The sequence below is a fragment of the Panthera uncia genome, chromosome C2, assembly GCF_023721935.1.
Source record: "Panthera uncia isolate 11264 chromosome C2, Puncia_PCG_1.0, whole genome shotgun sequence".
Taxonomy (NCBI): Eukaryota; Metazoa; Chordata; class Mammalia; order Carnivora; family Felidae; genus Panthera; species Panthera uncia.
In genome coordinates this window covers 130,131,800-130,149,514 of record NC_064810.1, presented here as the reverse complement: position 1 = coordinate 130,149,514, position 17,715 = coordinate 130,131,800, and the positions used below count along the sequence as shown (strand labels likewise).

General features: G+C 36.4%; 1 protein-coding gene and 1 pseudogene across 10 annotated transcripts in view; both read left to right on the top strand.

Moving 5' to 3' along the window:
• ANKRD28 (ankyrin repeat domain 28) overlaps positions 1-17,715 on the top strand; it is a 196,668-nt gene that overhangs the window by 76,146 nt on the left and 102,807 nt on the right. For 9 of the 10 annotated variants that reach the window (XM_049628833.1, XM_049628829.1, XM_049628830.1 and 6 more), the window contains one exon: positions 1,127-1,210. In XM_049628833.1, coding sequence (XP_049484790.1) covers positions 1,197-1,210 — 14 coding nt within the window. In that variant the 5' untranslated portion in view covers positions 1,127-1,196. Of the gene's footprint in view, positions 1-11; positions 1,211-17,715 lie in introns of those variants that run through there. The other variant, XM_049628832.1, reaches the window with a different exon arrangement.
• LOC125921337 (WW domain-binding protein 11-like) lies at positions 12,288-17,169 on the top strand (annotated as a pseudogene).

Genomic DNA, 17,715 nt, shown 5'->3' with positions numbered 1-17,715 from the left:
TATGAGAGTTTATGTTTATTATCTTCTACTGAACTCATGGGGTAAATTTTATCTTTTAAGAATAAACATAAGGTAGCTTCCACTCGTTTTATTAAAAACCCAAATAAAAGCAGTATAGGTATGTAAATATGATGCAGTATTACTTGTGTATAAAATGGACACAGTTTTGGTTTTACTTCTTCAGACGTTTAGCTAACATTCTCAGACTTTCCTTACTATGTATTACTCTCTTACAAAGACTTTTTAAAAAATAATTTGAGAATTGTAGTCCTGGCAACCACGTTTCTGTTTTCATTTTGTGGTTTTAAAAAATGATGTAATGAGAATGAGGAACTGTATGTTTTAGGAAAGGTTTACTACTGCTAGCAACACCGAGGCACAACCTTTTCTGTAATGAATTTTATGTATTTTCATGCAGCACTTTTATATGAAAAAGAATCAGACTTCCTTAACCTTATTTTTAATGCTGTTGTCAATTGGTTTGTTTGACTAGTATAATATGATACCTTATCAAAGAGACTGTTGTTGATTAAGAAATTGTTATATTTAGACATGCACGTGTTTGCCTCTTCGTGTTATTCAGGTATATGCTATTTTTTGGTCTTTGAATAATAGTGATTTTCATCAATTGCCAGATTTTCTTTCTTCGGATTTAAATCTGTGTAACAGGTAATGCTAACCCATGCAAGTTATTGAATGCCCCAAACAGAACTTTTCAAAAAGGCCTGCCTTCATGGGCATCAGTGTGGCCTGGCAATGGCTTGTTTGACAACTTATGTCCCCCAAGTAGATGTTGAGATGTCACACTTGTATTTGGAAGAGACTTTGTTTTTACCATATATATGAACAAAAGGCTTCTACTCAGGTTTGATTGTGTTTATTGTACTACCTAATTTTGGCCATACTGAATTGATTTTTTTTTTTTTTAATTAGGCCTTTTTTATTCAAGGAGGAATCCTGTACTTTCATACAGTTTGACTCAATAAAAGTATTGGTTAATGTCAAAAACAAATTGATTATTGTTGCTAAAGAGAAGAAAAATTTTAGGTTTAAAAATTATGTGGAAATATCTTTAGAATTATCCATGCAGTGTGATTAATATTTTTATTACTCTCTTGTGTTTTAGCCATCACTGGTGCAAGCTATATTTAATGGAGATCCTGATGAAGTTCGAGCACTAATATTTAAGAAAGAAGATGTTAACTTTCAGGTAAAACAATTAATTCACTGATACTGGCCTTTAAATCTACTTATAAAAACTCTTTTCTAGAATTATGACTTTGTTAAAAAAGACGTAACAGTTCTGTAACAGTTGTTTTAAATGAGGGCAGAGGGTCTTGAAGTAGTTGCCTCAAAAGAAGGGGACTGGGTGTATATTCAGGGTAAAAACTAACACAAGAGGACTAGGAACCAGTGAGGGTCCTTTGTTTCCACAGCTTTTTACTTGGGAATATTTTACAGAAAAGTTGAAACAATATTCTGAATACCCACATACACTCCACGTAGATCCAGCAGTGAGAACATTTTGCCACATTTGCTTTCCCTCTCATATTTACACATATTTTATATACAGACACATACGGTTTTTTCTTTTGCTGAATCCATTTGAAAGTAAGTTGTGGACATCGTGACATTTGACTGTTAAATACTTGTATGCATTTTAGATGAGGGTTCTTTTTTGTGAACTCTAAAAGACATTTCTATTAAGTTTATAATAGATCGAATTTGTTTTCTGTAAATAAGTATGGTAAGCATTATACACAGACTCATCTGTTTGAGCCTCTCAGTAAAGAAAGACATATTGTTTGAAAAGTCTCCAAACTGAAAGATGTAGTGGATTTAACATTCAGGACTGACATGAGAGACAGTTTTATACAGATTGGGCATATGGATAATTTTCTGTTTCTCTAGTGGCCAGTAGTTTCTTTAATTTACTGAATTGAGGCTAAAGATATATAATTTACTATAGTAAGATCTAATTCATTAATGTGTATATTTTTACGGGAAACAGGTTGACAGTACATTCTTCATACATAATTCAGTCCTCTGAATTATTGTGGTGAGGGGGTCATGATTCATAAAGTTGCCATAGCAACACCAAAACAGATGACCTAAAATGATTGGTAGTTCTGCAAAAGCCTGCAAGGTCATCTCAAGCTCTCATCTTTCTTTCATTCTTTCATACAGTACTACTGTGATAATGTTAAGTAGATATAAAAAGTATTAATCTTTTAAAAGTTGGATTATCCAAATAAATTTAATCTTTGGCTAAAATGGTTCATTCTAACATTAGAGTGATCAAAATGCTATTACTACATTTTTTTTAAACCTTCCTAAATGAATTGCCTTTAAATTTATATTTATTGGAAACATGCACCTAATTCAGGATATATTTATTTATTTTAAATGGAGTGCCTGGTTACTTTACCTAATTGGGGTGTTCTGAAGAGTCTATTTTTTTCTTAGGACAGAAAATAGTTACAGGGGTATAGAGTTAATGAAAAGGAAAAAAATGGCTTTCTGTTCTGTTGAACTCTAGTTTTTTGGGTTTGTTTGCTAGTTTTCTTAATAGTACTAACAAATCTTATCTTGGTGAGAAAGTTTGGACTATAATGCTACTTACCATGATTAATTTCCCTGTCATTATGCAGTCTCATAGCCAACACTGTTTTCTGCTATATTGATCAAATTATTTTAAATTTTTAAAAATTACTCAGAATCATCTTGAGCATAAGTTTATTCTACTGTGATGTCCTTGGAAACTATTGTGTATGTGTCATTAGTGTGTCACCCCCAAACATTTATGATTTTTAGCCTCTACTTATAGATTCCTTTCTTTACTTGCTTTTAACCACCACTTCTTTTTTTTTTCTCCAATATATGAAATTTATTGTCAAATTGGTTTCCATACAACACCCAGTGCTCATCCCAAAAGGTGCCCTCCTCAATACCCATCACCCACCCTCCCCTCCCTCCCACCCCCCATCAACCCTCAGTTTGTTCTCAGTTTTTAAGAGTCTCTTATGCTTTGGCTCTCTCCCACTCTAACCTCTTTTTCTTTTTTTTTCCCCTTCCCCTCCCCCATGGGTTTCTGTTAAGTTTCTCAGGATCCACATGAGAGTGAAAACATATGGTATCTGTCTTCCTCTGTATGGCTTATTTCACTTAGCATCACACTCTCCAGTTCCTTCCACGTTGCTACAAAGGGCCATATTTCGTTCTTTCTCATTGCCATGTAGTACTCCATTGTGTATATAAACCACAATTTCTTTATCCATTCATCAGTTGATGGACATTTAGGCTCTTTCCATAATAACCACCATTTCTTAATATCTCCTAGCTGGTGCCCTTACTGTGACTTAGGGCAGAACTAAAAGGTTAGTACTTCAAATCAGTAGGCTTTTCTTGAGGGTGGGTGACTTCAGTAGTCTTCAGTGATTCATGGGTTTTTGACAAGTTATTCTACAGCTGCTTTTACGTCTTTTCTCATGTGACTCTTAGTAGTTGAGAGTATTGTCATAATTTTACAATTTGTTAAATCTGTGATCTGAGTTAAATCTGTGATTGTTGATAGGTAATAAAGTATGTTTAAGCTTTATGTCAGTGTGACAGTGGTGTTTTTTTAAAAATAATTTTATTTAAATAAGTGAGAATAACATCTCTTTGAAACGTACAGTTTTTGAAGTTGTTTTTATCAGTTTTTAGAATGGGTATACAAATTCAGATTTGTTTCTGTACTGTTAAATGAACATTGTATTTTTTTAGATTTAGTTTCTTCAGTCATGTCCTGAAGTTTTGGATACTGTGAATCACCAGATAGCATTTTTCTTAGTAACATACCTAAATTGATTTTTAACAAAACTCTTAATTTAAAATACATGTGTATTATTTGGTTGAGAAGGAAGTCTTCTGTTGTGGAGGCTTAGGTAAGATGATTTCACTAGAAATGCTGGAGTTCTGGTGGCTCAGTTGCTTAAACGTCCAGCTCTTGATTTTGGCTCAGGTCATGATCTAACGGTTCCTGAGTTTGGGTCCTGCATCGGACTCTGCACTAGCAGCGTAGAGCCTGCTTGGGATTCTCTCTCCCTGCTTCTCCCCTGCTCTTGCGTGTGCGCTCTCTTCTCTCTCTCTCTCTCTCTCTCTCTCTCAAATAAATTTTTAAAAATGTTGGAGTTTCATATTTGGAGGCTTTGGGCCACAAGTAATTGAGTGCCTAACTAAATACAGGTTTATTGCTTTTATAATAATTTACTCTAGAGGAAGGCAGTTTGGTTGGTTAAGATCGTACTGTCAGAGCTCTGGGTGAGTGGCTCTGTGAGGCTTTCAGCTTTCTTCTCCTAGTAGAGATGACTGATGCATTTTGTGCTTATGACACACAGCCAAAGAAATGGAAAGGGGACTCTCCCTGTAAGTTTCCTTTTTCTTTGTATTTTTAATCAAGCAAAACTATCTTTTTCCAAATCTCCTCCAAACTCCCCCTGAGATTGGATTGGTTACTGGCTTACTCTAAACCAATCCACCAGCAAAGGTAGAATGGGATTAGCGTTTTGCTTAGATTAGTCATTGTTTTTCACCTGGTTCATCCCCTGGGACAAGACTAGAGGCTTATCATCACTGGTTATATTACCATTCCATATGTGGAGAAAATTCGCATTTTCATAGGAAGGCATAAAGGGGAAATAGTTGTTTCGGTAGTAACCTAATAGAAGATTTTTGATTGCCTAGAAGCAGTTGAAGTAGCAAACTTTTGGAAAAATAAGTTACCTGGTTATGGAAGAAACACTGTTAATCAAAAAGGTGATACTGTCAAAAATTTATGAAAGCAGAGTGGTATGTATATATAGTGTAAAGAACAATTGGAATTTAAGTTATTAGACCTAAGTACTCCTGTTTTCTTACCTTATTGCTTGTATATACTACTTGAGCAAATCCGTTTAAGTTCTTTGAGGCTCTCTTTTGTTATAAAATGCGTGGATTACAATAATGGCTTTCAGGGTGTTTGCCTCTCCAAATTTAAGATGCTCTAAGGTGTGCCTGGGTGGCTCAGTAGATTAAGGGGTTAAGCATCCAACTTGGGCTCAGAACTCAGGTCATGATCTTACATTCATGAATTTGAGCCCCACATCAGGCTGTCTGTTAGCACAGAGCCTGCTTTGGAGCCTCTCTCTGCCCCCTCCCCTGCATGCCTCTCAAAATTAAATCAGATAAACATTTAAAAAAATTTTTTTAAGATGGTCTAAAAATTCTGAATGACCTTGAATGACCTCCTGCTTTTGCCCAGAAGGTTTCATTTGTATTTCTAAATATATGTAGCCAAAATAATAATTATTGTTATTTCCTTTCCCGAGGATTTAGTAGAACTTAATGCCCTATTGTAGAGTCCAAATAATTTAGTCTAAAATATCAATAACATATTTCAGAGGAAAGGTCTGACTTTGTCAGAAAATTATTTCCACACAAAGAAATTGTTTTCCTGTATCCAGAGTGATAGAAATTGGTGTTAATTATAGAATTTTATTTCAGAGACAGTGATATGCCTAAATCTTTTTATGTTATGATTCAGTTCATACAACAATCTTGTAATGTTGGTAGGTTAGCATTTACATTCCACTAATAGATAACAAAACTACAATTCAGAAAGGTTAAATATCTCCAGGACCAGTAAGTATAGCAGGAACAGGAATTTGAACCCATGTCAGACTTGATAGTAACTGGGAAAATAAAGTAAATTGGAGAGAGAGAAATAGTTTTTTTCTTTTGTCAAATAGTGCCATAAAGCAGTAATGGTTCAGAAGTGGATTTTCCCCCAAAAAGTTAGGTCGATTCTATGGACTCCTATCTTTTAAACTGTAATTCAAGTGGATTCCTAATTTTCATGATACCAAGTGCTGTTAATGTTAGCATTGCAAATGAGTGACTACATAAGCCTCCCTGATGTCTTAATTTTTGGCTGGATAAAAATGTCATTCAAGATAATACCAAACTAGAGGTAATTATAATTTAGCCAATGCTGTTCTCAGTATTCAAAACAGGAATGCTTAGATTATGAGTGACCCTTTTTAAACACAAAAGAGTTGATTTAAGAGCTAGTCAATAAGTAGATCTTCCCTATATCTACCATATAACTTAGTATTTTTGAAAATGCTATCTTGTATATTTTATTAGCTTCTGAATTTAGCTTTGTCATTCAAAGTATTTTGGGACTGATTTGCCAAAATAGCCTTCCAAATTATTAACATCATTAAGCTTTCAAAAGTACTTTCTGGGATCATTGAAATGATGTTGATTTTACTTTGTCAGATGAAGTGCTCAGCAAATCTATATCTACACATCATACAAACAGATCATTAGTTTTCATTATTATTATAATAATATTGTTGGCAGTTAACACAAAGTAGTAAACCCTAAGTTTACACAGGTTGCCTGAATTCTACCCACCCCCATCCTTCACTGTGTTCTCTAGTCTTTTCTGGAAATTAACAAGAAATGCTCTAATCTTTAACCAGTCTTTCTTGTGGCCACATGTCACTTCTGCTGGCTGTCAGTATACCACACTGTTGGTGTTCTAAGTTCTTAAAACCTCTTCACTCAGTTACTTGAGGTCATGTGCACTCTCTGCCCTAAAATTGTACATGTGCACATGGTCTTTTTTAGCTACTTACAGTAATTAGTAATGGAACCTGTGACCAACCCTTCAACCCCTTCTCAAGTGTACCCACCCAACTTCTAGCTGGCTTCCATGGAACATTGAGTAGTAAGGGGGGGAGTGAAGAAGAGCAAGGAACCAACTCAGTTAACACCCAGGAGAGAATTCCTCTATAGTTTCTAGGTGCCTAGAGATGACACCTCTCCTCTATTCTTGCCAGTGCTTCTAGCATCTAGCCTCAGATTTTTAAATTTTCTTCACCAATGGTCAGTTTTCCCCCAAGATCTTAAATGAGTTTACATCCTGTCATTGTGACTATAAATGGCTTTGGAAGATTCTGAAACAAAGAAGGTATTATCTAATGAAACTAGCTGTTTTTGCAGCTAGAGACTGATGGTGACTTATTTTTATATTCCATTCATGTATTGTTTTTTATTTAGCATATACACATTCTGCATCTTTCATTTTTCATCTCCAATATATTTGGGGAATATATATTGGGAATGTAGTATATTAGTCCATATTAGTAATGAGAACTTCTCATTTTTCTTTATAGCCACATCATTTTCCATTGTTTATAATGTAATTTATTTAACTAGTCCCCTTTTAGAGAGCATTTGGATTATTTTAAATCTTGCTAATTGGAAATAAATTGAGATCTTTTCACCAAGAAAACAAAAATTCTGCTTCAGTGGACATGCAAAAATTTTGGAATGTTTATATTTATTATAAATTATTAAATTATCATCTTTCCAAATAAACTAAATGTCCTCTTAGTTCTTTGAAGCAATTTTACTGGACATGTATAAATAAATAGATGTTGGGTAAACAGTGATATGTTTTTTTTAAAGTTTATTTATTTTGAGAGAGGGAGAGAGAGTGTGTGCACACATGCTCAGAAAGGAGCAGAAAGAGAGGGAGAGAGAGAATCCCAAGCAGGCTCCGCACTGTCAGTACAGAGCCCAGCGCGGGGCTCGAACTCAGGAACTGTGAAATCATGACCTGAGCTGAAACCAAGAGTCGGACACTTAACTGATTGAGCTACCCAGGTACCCCAACTGTGATATTTTTAATAGAGATCAGGTACTTTTACTTGCATAGTCTGAAATAATGCTGATGAGTTTTTATACTCATAACTGTATATAAGTAATATGTTAGGTAGTATAACAAAAATGGCATAAATTCTGTCCTAAATTTTAGACAGAGCTAAAGTTACTAATTGGTCTGTTAGTCTCAGCTAGTACCTCAGCCTTTTTTTTTTTTTTTTTTTTTTTTAGGTTTTAGTGAGGTATAATTGATATACAATGAATTACATATATTTCAATTATACTGTTTCATAAATTTTGACATATGCATATACCTGTGAAACCTTCACCATAATCAAGGTAGCTAATGCTTCCATCACTTCCAAAAGATTCCATTTGCCCCTCCATAACCTCTGATTTGCTTTGTATCCCTACAGATTAATTTGTATTTTCTAGAGCTTTATATAAATGAGATTATACAATATGTCTTCCTTTTGTCTGGCATTTTTTCACTCAGCATAATTATTTTGAATCTCACATGTTGTGGCATGGTATTAACAGTTCTTTTCTGTTGCTGAGTAGTATTCCATTGTAACTATAAACACAATTTGTTTATCCACTTAACTATCGATGGACATTTGAGTTGTTTCCCGTTTTCATCTATTACGAATAAAGCTATGATGAACCTTTCTGTACAAGTCTTTGTATGAATATAGGCTTTCCTTTCTCTTGGGTAAATGTCTAGTGGTGGAAAGGTCAGACCATATGGTAGGTATCTATATGTTTAACTTTTTAAGAAATTGCTGGCTGTTTCCAAATTGGTTGTATCATTATACATTCCCACCATCAAGACATGAGAATGCCAGTTTTTCCACATTCTCACCAATATTTGGTAAGGTCAGTCTTTTCTAATCTTAAAAATTCTAATAGATGTGTATCCATCCCACAGTGTATCTCATTGTAGTTTTAATTTACATTTCTGTGATGACTAATGATATTGAACATCTTTTCATGTGCCTCTTGGCAATCTGTATATCTATCCTCTTTGGTGAAGTGTCTTTCAAATGTTTTTGCTAGTTTCTTTGTTTTTTTTTCCCCCCCTTAATTAGATTGTTTTCTTGCTCTTGAGTTTTGAGAGTTCTTTGTATGTTCTGGGTACAAGTACTCAATCTGTGGTTGTGTTTTCATTCTCTTAAGAATGTATTTGAAGAGCAGAAGTTTTAAATTTTGTTGATGTCCAGTTTATCAGTTTATTCTGTTATGGATTGTGGTTTTGGTGTTGTATCTAAAAAGATCTCTATCTCCGCATCATGTAGATTTTCTTTGTATCTCCCAGAAGTTTTGTATTTTACATTTAGATCTACAGACTATTTTGAGTTAATATTTGCATATTATGCAAGGTATATGCCAAAGTTCACTTTTTTAATATGTAGATATATTCAGTTCTTAGATACTTGTGGAAAAACAAGACTATTTCACTGAATTGTCTTTGTGTCTTTATTAAGTCAGTTGTTAATGCCAGTGCCATACTGTTGTGATATGGTAGCATTTTATAATAAGTCTTGAAATCATCAACTTTTTTCTTTTTCAAAATTGTGTTAGTACTTAGTGTTTTTTTTTTTTTTAATTTTTTTTTCAACGTTTTTTATTTATTTTTGGGACAGAGAGAGACAGAGCATGAACGGGGGAGGGGCAGAGAGAGAGGGAGACACAGAATCGGAAACAGGCTCCAGGCTCCGAGCCATCAGCCCAGAGCCTGACGTGGGGCTCGAACTCACAGACCGCGAGATCGTGACCTGGCTGAAGTCGGACGCTCAACCGACTGCGCCACCCAGGCGCCCCAGTACTTAGTGTTTTTATATATATTTTAGAATCAGCTTGTCCGTCTCTGGGGAGAAAATTGGACTATGTTGATCTGTAGGTGAAGTTGGCAAAAATTAACATCTTAACAATATTGAGTCTTCTCACCCAGCTCTCCATTTATTTAGGTCATTTTTAATTTCTCTCAGCAGATTTTGTAATTTCACTGTGGATGGCCTTTTTACATACTTTGTTAAATTTATATTTTACAAATTTTGTTCTTACTATAAATGGTATTTAATTCAAAATATGTTAAATATCCAGTACTGCTGAGGTAAGTTTCTTTTTGAGTACTCTCTCCAGTGCTCCAGGAAACACAAGTTTTTTACCCTGGCTGGCGGGAACAGATTACTTCCCTGTATGCAATCCAGGCACTATTCCTTCAAAATCCATGTATCCTCACTGGTGATGCTATCACCTCCAACTTGGCAAAATTTATTTTTTTGCTGTGTGTGTGTGTGTGTGTGTGTGTGTGTGTGTGTGTGTATGAGAGAGAGAGAGAGAATCTTGCATATTACAATGATTATGGCCTTCCAAAGGATTAAACTGTAGAAATTAGATAGATACACAGTAGTAGTAAAATTTCATGAGGGCAGTTAGGAAAAATAAAGTATCAAAAACCTCCTGGATTAGGATGATAAGGAGAAAATGGTTGAGAAGCACTACTTTAATTGCTTTAGATGCTTCTTTTCACCAGACTTGGGTAGTATTTTTATACACTTGTGCTGCTCAGTACTTAGTTGAGTATACAAGTGCATAATCTGAAGATCTCTGGCATTTTCTAGCTGTACCATCCTCTCTCTGTTACTCTGTCCTGAGAATTCTAGTCCCTATTCTCCCCAGACTGTGGCATTACCTTACTTTGCCTTATTCTAATAGGACCTGGTATTGATATGTAAATTTGGGAGCACCTGGCTGGCTCACTTGGTAGAGCATGTGACTCTTGATCTTATGGTTGTGAGTTAAAGCCCCACGTTGGGCATGGAGCCTACCTAAAAAAAATAATAAAATAAAGATATGTAATTTTGGTGTTTTATTTTTTTACTGGGAAGAGCAAGTAAATCTTAGCATAGGAGTATCTGTTTACTGCTAAATCTATAGAAGAGGGTAAATTCAGTGTTTAAAATAGGATTCTTCCTATTGTCTTTTTAATATTACTACTGATAGAGCAATGTGTGGGTTACAACATGAATTAATACTTACATTCTAAACTTCCTAAATAGAATATGCTTGAGGGCAAGAACCATGCCTTCCATTTTGTAGGATAGGTAGCACTGGAAAGGGATCTTAGAAATTAAGTGGTTATATCATCTCTGTTAAAGATGAGACAAAACTAAAGTCTTGGAGTTTATTTGATTTGGTCACTTATATTTAGCAGAGATAGCATAAGAGCCTAGTTTTCTTAATGTCCAGTTTGTTTTCTGTCCATGTTGTCTCCATTGGTTTGTCACCCCTCAATTCTGCCTAGTGGTTTCACATTACAGTAAGTTTCTTAGCTTTTGTCCTATAGCTATTAAGTATGTAAACTCTTAGTAAATACCTGCTAGCTTAATTTGGTATAACTTGGTATGTTGGTCCATTCCCTTGAAAAATTATGTGCCAGTTACTATGCTGGGTACTGGGGAGACAAGTCCAGTCATACATACTTTTTCCCCCTATTCTTCCCTGCTCTTTCCTGACTCAGGATATCGCTTGTGCCCGCGTTGTCTCCAATTCAGTCTTTGCTTCATCTTCAGTTTCTCTTTGTTCTTTAGGTTACCCCTGATAGTAGGCAGAATTCCTAAGATGGCCCACAAGAATCTTACTCCCCCTCCATGTACATATCCTGTATAATTTTCTGTACTGTAAATATGATAGGATAGCACTCTTGTGATTACTTTATAACATTTGGCACAGTTGACTAGGAAGGTGAGATTAGCTGAGTAGACCTGACCTAATTACATGAACCCTTTAAATGTGGACCTAGGGGCGCCTGGGTGGCTCAGTTGGTTAAGCAGCCGACTTTGGCCCACGTCATGATCTCACAGTTCATGGGTTCAAGTCCTGCATCGGGTTCTGTGCTGACAGCTCAGAGCCTGGAGCCTGCTTTGGATTCTAGGTCTCCCTTTCTCTCTCTGCCTCTCCCTTCTGCTGCTCACACTCTGTCTCTTTCAAAAATAAATATTAAAAAAAAATTAAATGTGTATCTAGAGTCAGAAACAAAGACAGTAAGGGATTTGATGTGAGGCAGGTTCTGCGTTGCTGACTTTGAACATGGAGGGGAGCATGTGGACAAAGGCACTCTTCTGTAATAACTTTATCATTTGCAGTATTCTCTTGATGATCTGTCAGAGCATTGACTTTAAAGAGACAATGAGATGGGATATTCTACCGAGTTCTTTGTCAAGGGGACTAAATCCCATCTTGCCCCCAATGCTTAGGAATAGAAGTTGGTTCTAGGGAAGGCATTTAATAAAGTTCTTAGTGTTAGTTTCCCTGACCAACTAGAAAGCAGCTTTCATATTATTGTATTAACGTCCAAATCATCATCATTAAATAAAAGTAAAGTTTGCACAATTGCTGAACACACAGCACAGAAGCAGCACAGGAAATGATGGAAACTTCATAGGTGAAGAGGAGATGCTGGAAGCTGCCAGTCATTGTTAAAAGCTGCCTCATAAGCCCAGTGTATAGTTTTTGATAACATGGGGTTCACTCTTCATGTTGCCAGAGCAGTGCCACATATGAACAAATCTAAATAGCTGATATATTGGTAATTGTGCATAAACCAAGGTACCTGTAATAATCAAAAAGAAGCCCAGAAGAGAGAATTAAAGAAGAACAAAAAACGGTGCATGATGGTACGGGCTGCAGTTTTAAGGATGAAAGATCCCAAACAGATTATTCGGGACATGGAGAAATTGGATGAAATGGAGCTTAACCCAGTGCAGCAAACAGTTAAATGAGAAGGTGCTGAAGATAAGTGTAAAAAGCTGCGTGAAACCTTTTAACATATTCTACAACTCTGTGGAAGAGAATCTGGATATTTACAAAGAATTGAGAAAGCTAGAAGTAGAGTATGAACAGAAGAGGGCTCAACCTAGCCAATATTTTGATGCTGTCAAGAATGCTCAGCATGTGGAAGTGGAGAGCATTCCCTTGCCAGATATGCCACATGCTCCTTCCAACATTCTGATCCAGGACATTCCACTTCCTGGTGCCCAGCCACGCTCCATCCTTAAAACGTCCTCGCCTATGACCTTCAACGCAGGTAGTTTCTATATTTCCTCTTCTTGGACATGGTGTTCTACATTTGCCCCCTGGCAGAAAACCTCCTGGTCCTCCCCCTGGTCCACCACCTCCTCAAGTCTTGCAAATGTATGGCTGTAAAGTAGGCTTTGCTCTAGATCTTTCCCCCTCATAGGTGGGATGAAGACATTTTATATAGTCCTGAACTTGCTCACCGGGGTCATGATGATGATGTTTCCAGCACCAGTGAAGATGATGGTATTCTGAGGACATGGATCAAGATAAGCATGATGACAGTACTGATGACAGTGACACTGATGGGTCAGATGGAGAAAGTGAAGGGTCTGAATTTGTGCACTGTGATGATAATGAAAGAGACAACAATGAAGAAAAAAAGTCAGGTCTGAGTGTAAGATTTGCACATATGCCTGGAAAATCAAGGAAGAAAAAGAACATGAAGGAGCTGACTCCTCTTCAAGCCATGATGCTTTAAATGGCAGGTCAGGAAGTCCCAGAGGAGGGACGAGCAGTAGAAGAAATTTCAGAGGATGATGATGAAGGTGATTCTGATGATTCTGAAGCGGAAAAGCAGTCACAAAAACAGCATAAAGAGGAATCTCTCTTTCTGATGGCACATTTCCCGCCTCTTCATAGCAGCAAGCTCCCACGCAGTCTGTTCCTCCTTCTCAGGTACAAGCATCTCCCATGCCAGAACCACCTCCTCTTGGACCACCACCTGCTCCACCTTTACAGTCACCTGGACCACCTACTTGGCCTTCCTCCTGGACCACTTCCAGGAGCTCCTCCATTCCTGAGACCATCTGGAATGCCAGGGCTCCAAGGGCCTTTACCTCGACTTTTACCTCCAGGCCCACCCCCAGGCTGGCCCCCTGGCCCTCCCTCAGGTCCACTTCCAGGTCTGCCTCCTGGCCCTCCTCTTCGGGGACCCCCACCAAGGCTACCTCCCCCTGCACCTCCAAGTATTCCTCCACCCCGTCCTGGCATGATGTGCTCACCTTTGGTGCCTCTACTTGGACCTGCCCCACCTGGGCTTTTCCCACCAGCTCCCTTGCTGAACCCGGGGGTTTTAAGTGCTCCACCCAACTTGATTCAGCAACCCAAGGCGGATGATACAAGCGCAGCCACCATTGAGAAGAAAGCCACAGCATCCATCAGTGCCAAGCCACGGATCACCAATCCCTAGGCGGAGATTACTTGATTTGTGCCCACTGCAATGAGGGTACATCAAGAGAATAAAGGGACCGCTGCTGCTCCCCAGAGAAAGTCAGAGGATGATTCTGCTGTGCCTCTTGCCAAAGCAGCCCCCAAATCTGGTCCATCTGTTCCCATTTCGGGGCAAACTAAGGATGATGTTTATGAAGCTTTCATGAAAGAAATGGAAGGACTACTGTGACAGCTTTTTTATTTTTAATTTTTTAAAATGTTTATTTTTGAGAGACAGAGCACAAGTGGGGGAGGGGCAGAGAGTGAGGGAGACACAGAATCCCAAACAGGCTCCAGGCTCTGAGCTGTCAGCACAGAGCCCAACGTGGGGCTCAAACCCACAGACCGTGAGATCATGACCTGAGCTGAAGTCAGATGCTCAACCCACTGAGCCACCCAGGCGCCCCTGCCGTGACAGCTTTTAATGCCAGAACGGGTTTCTATTCGCATGTGTGGTTCATGGGAAAAGAGGCTCGTATTAAACTTAGTGAAAGAGCTGCCAGGGTATTTTTAAATTTCATTTCAAGAAATATCCTAAAATTTAGCCTTGTTCAGAATTTATTGCATATAAGAGAGAGTTATTTCATTCAGAATAGATTGGTTATTGAAGCCAGGCTGCTAACATCTATTCCCTTCTTACCACCATTTTCATCCCGTTTGTTTCCCTTCTCCAATTCTTTGGAAACATGGTCAGGGGATCTTTGTTACTTGTTTTGATTCTCTTCTTGTGTGCTGTTGGCACTGGAGTAGAGATTTCTGAAAAAAGTTTATTTTACCCCATCTTGCCTTTTGTGTTTGACCTATTTTAATATTTTCTTGTAAATATTTTGTAATATTTTAGTAAAATGGGTTGCAATGTCATTTCCTATTACAAGTCAAAATATGTGGGAAGAAATTGTACAGTTCTTTGATTAAAATTGTTTCCCACTGACCTAAACTTTGAGTGTTTCATGGAATAAATAAATAAATGTTTGACAAGAAAACAGCAACAGCAACAAAGTACCTGTAATAGCCAGAGTCAGATTTGGGAAAGGAAACAACTTCTCCCATCCCACCCAAATCATGTAGTCACAAAGAAAACATATTTTAATTACATAATCTTAAATTACCTAGGATGAAAGTGAGTGATTTAATTAATAATAGATCAATTACTAAATGAATAAACATTTTCCATAAAATTACAGTGACACATCTTGAGATATGTTTTTCTGTATCTTATTATAATTACTTGTTGTGTAAAACAGGTAAACAACATAAATATTTTAAACTAATAATGTACCATTGTTTTCTTTGGTAGTTTTTATACAGAACTAATGATTTGAATATTACTTACCACAGTGATTTAAATCATGTTCTCTTGTGCAAGCTCAATAAATTAATAATAAAGTTATTTTAGAATACATTTATCTCTGCATATGAGAAAAATATGATTTATAAAATGCTTTATGTCAAGTTTTTATCATTAGTTTGGAAGATAAATGTGTACAGTGAGGGTTTTGGGTTTTGTTTACATAGAAGCTAGATTACATTAATTTTTTTGTTTGGGTTTTTTAAGATTGCCTTACACAAATTTCTGTCAACATAATTTCCGTTTTTATTCTTAATTCCTTTGTAGACCCAAATTGGTGGTTGGGGGAAGGGCATGGGTGCAAGGGGTGAGTAGTTTTCTTTTTCAATTTTCAGGTGACTTTTTTTTCGTTTTCATTTTGAACATTAGTTCAAGAGAACAAAACTTGCCCAACCAACAAAGGAAGCTACTGTTGTTGTTCTTAAGCTGAAATACCATATTAGGTCCTGTGTCTTCTGCCAGGTTTTTATATGCTTTTCCTTTTAGTTCAGTTGTATTTTAATTGATATTTTAGACAAGTGATTGAACATCATGTTCAATGTTTTTTCTCCTTTTAATCTTTTAAAAATTTAAAAATTTTAAAAAAGATTCTTTGAATCTTTTAAAAACCTTTAAAAATCTTTTAAAAATCTTTTAATACTCAAAAATATGTAAAACAAATGTAGACTATAATGAATTATTTAAATGTAACCTCTACCCAGATCAAAAAAGACAATGTTGCTATTGCTACAAAAGCTGTCTTGGTGCCCGCTTTATGATCAGAAGTATTTATTCCCATCCTGCAATATAGGCATTACTATGACTTGTATAATAGTCTCTCTCTGTTTTCTTTTATAATTTTGCCATTTAATCTTTCCTCTCCAAACAATACAATTTAATTTTGCATATTTTTAAGTTAAATGAATCTTGCAACATATATTCTTTCGGATCTGGGTTCTTCTGCACGGCATTATCTTATTTCAAAACTTTACCCGTGTTATATGAACCTAAGATTATTCATAATATTCCGCTGAATGCATGCACCACAGTTTATCCATATTCTGCTATTGATAGATAGTTGTTTCCAGCTTTTTGCCTATTATGAATAATGCAGCTATTCAGAAACGTGCCTCTGTTGCACATGAGCATGCATTTCTCTAGGATATATGCCCACTCAGAATTTCTGATATATAGGCTCTGCATACGTTCATTCAGCTTAAATGAGAATGCTGTATTAAGCAATTTATACTCCCATGAAAATTGTATGAGACTTCTTTTTGCTCCACATTTTTGGACTACATCCTTTTTGTTTTGTAGCCATTCTATTTGTTATGTAGTAGTTAGTGTGTCTCATTATTTGTACAAAGTTTGAGTTTTTTTTGATGACAATGTCAAATACCTTTTTATATGTTTATTAGACATTCACATAGCCTCTTTTATCAAATGCCTATTAAATCTCTTGCCCATTTTTCTTTTGAGTTCTCTTTCTTTGCTTATTAATTTACATTTCTTTATGTATGCAGAATATGAACCTTTTGTGAACTGTGTATGTTGCAGATGTCTTCTCCCAGTCCAGCTTGACTTTTCACTCTTGTGTCATTGAACATGAGGTCTTAATTTAATGCAGTAAAATTTTTCAATATTTTCCTTTATGGTTAATGCTTTTGAGCTTTTTGTAAAAATGTTTATTTTTATTTTTGAGAGAGAGCAAGACAGAGCTTGAATGGGGGAGAGGCAGAGAGAGAGGGAGATAGAATCTAAAGCAGGCTCCAGGCTCTGAGCTGTCAGCACAGAACCTGATGTGGGGCTTGAACTCAAGAACTGAACCACAAGATCATGACCTTAGCCGAAGTTGTACGCTTAACCAGCTGAGCCACCCAGGCGCCCCTTCATAGAAATTCTTGAAATCACACTGTGTAAGACCCCCATCCCCCAACTATGTTCTTTTCACTCAAAATTGCTCTGGCTGTTCTAGTATCTTTGCCTTTCCATGTAAATTTTAGATCATTAATATCTAAAAGGAATCCTGCTGAGATTTTGAGTAAGATTACATTGAATCCATAGATCAAATTGACATCTTAGCAATAATGAGTCTTCTAATTCATGAACATGTTATCTCTATGTAGGTTTTCTGTAAGTCTTTAATGAGTATCTTACAGTGAATGTATACGAATCCTGCAAGTTTTTATTAGATTTATACCCAAGCATTTTTCTGGCTTTTCTTTCTTTCCTTCTTTCTTTCCTTCTTTTGTATTGTAAATGTAAAGTCTTTAACATTTTTAATTTCCAGTTAATTGCTAGTATGTGGAAATACATTTGCTTGTTGTATATTGACCTTGCATTCAGCAACTTTTATAAACTCATTTTTGGATTTTTTACAATAAATTTTCTTGGGATTTTCTCCA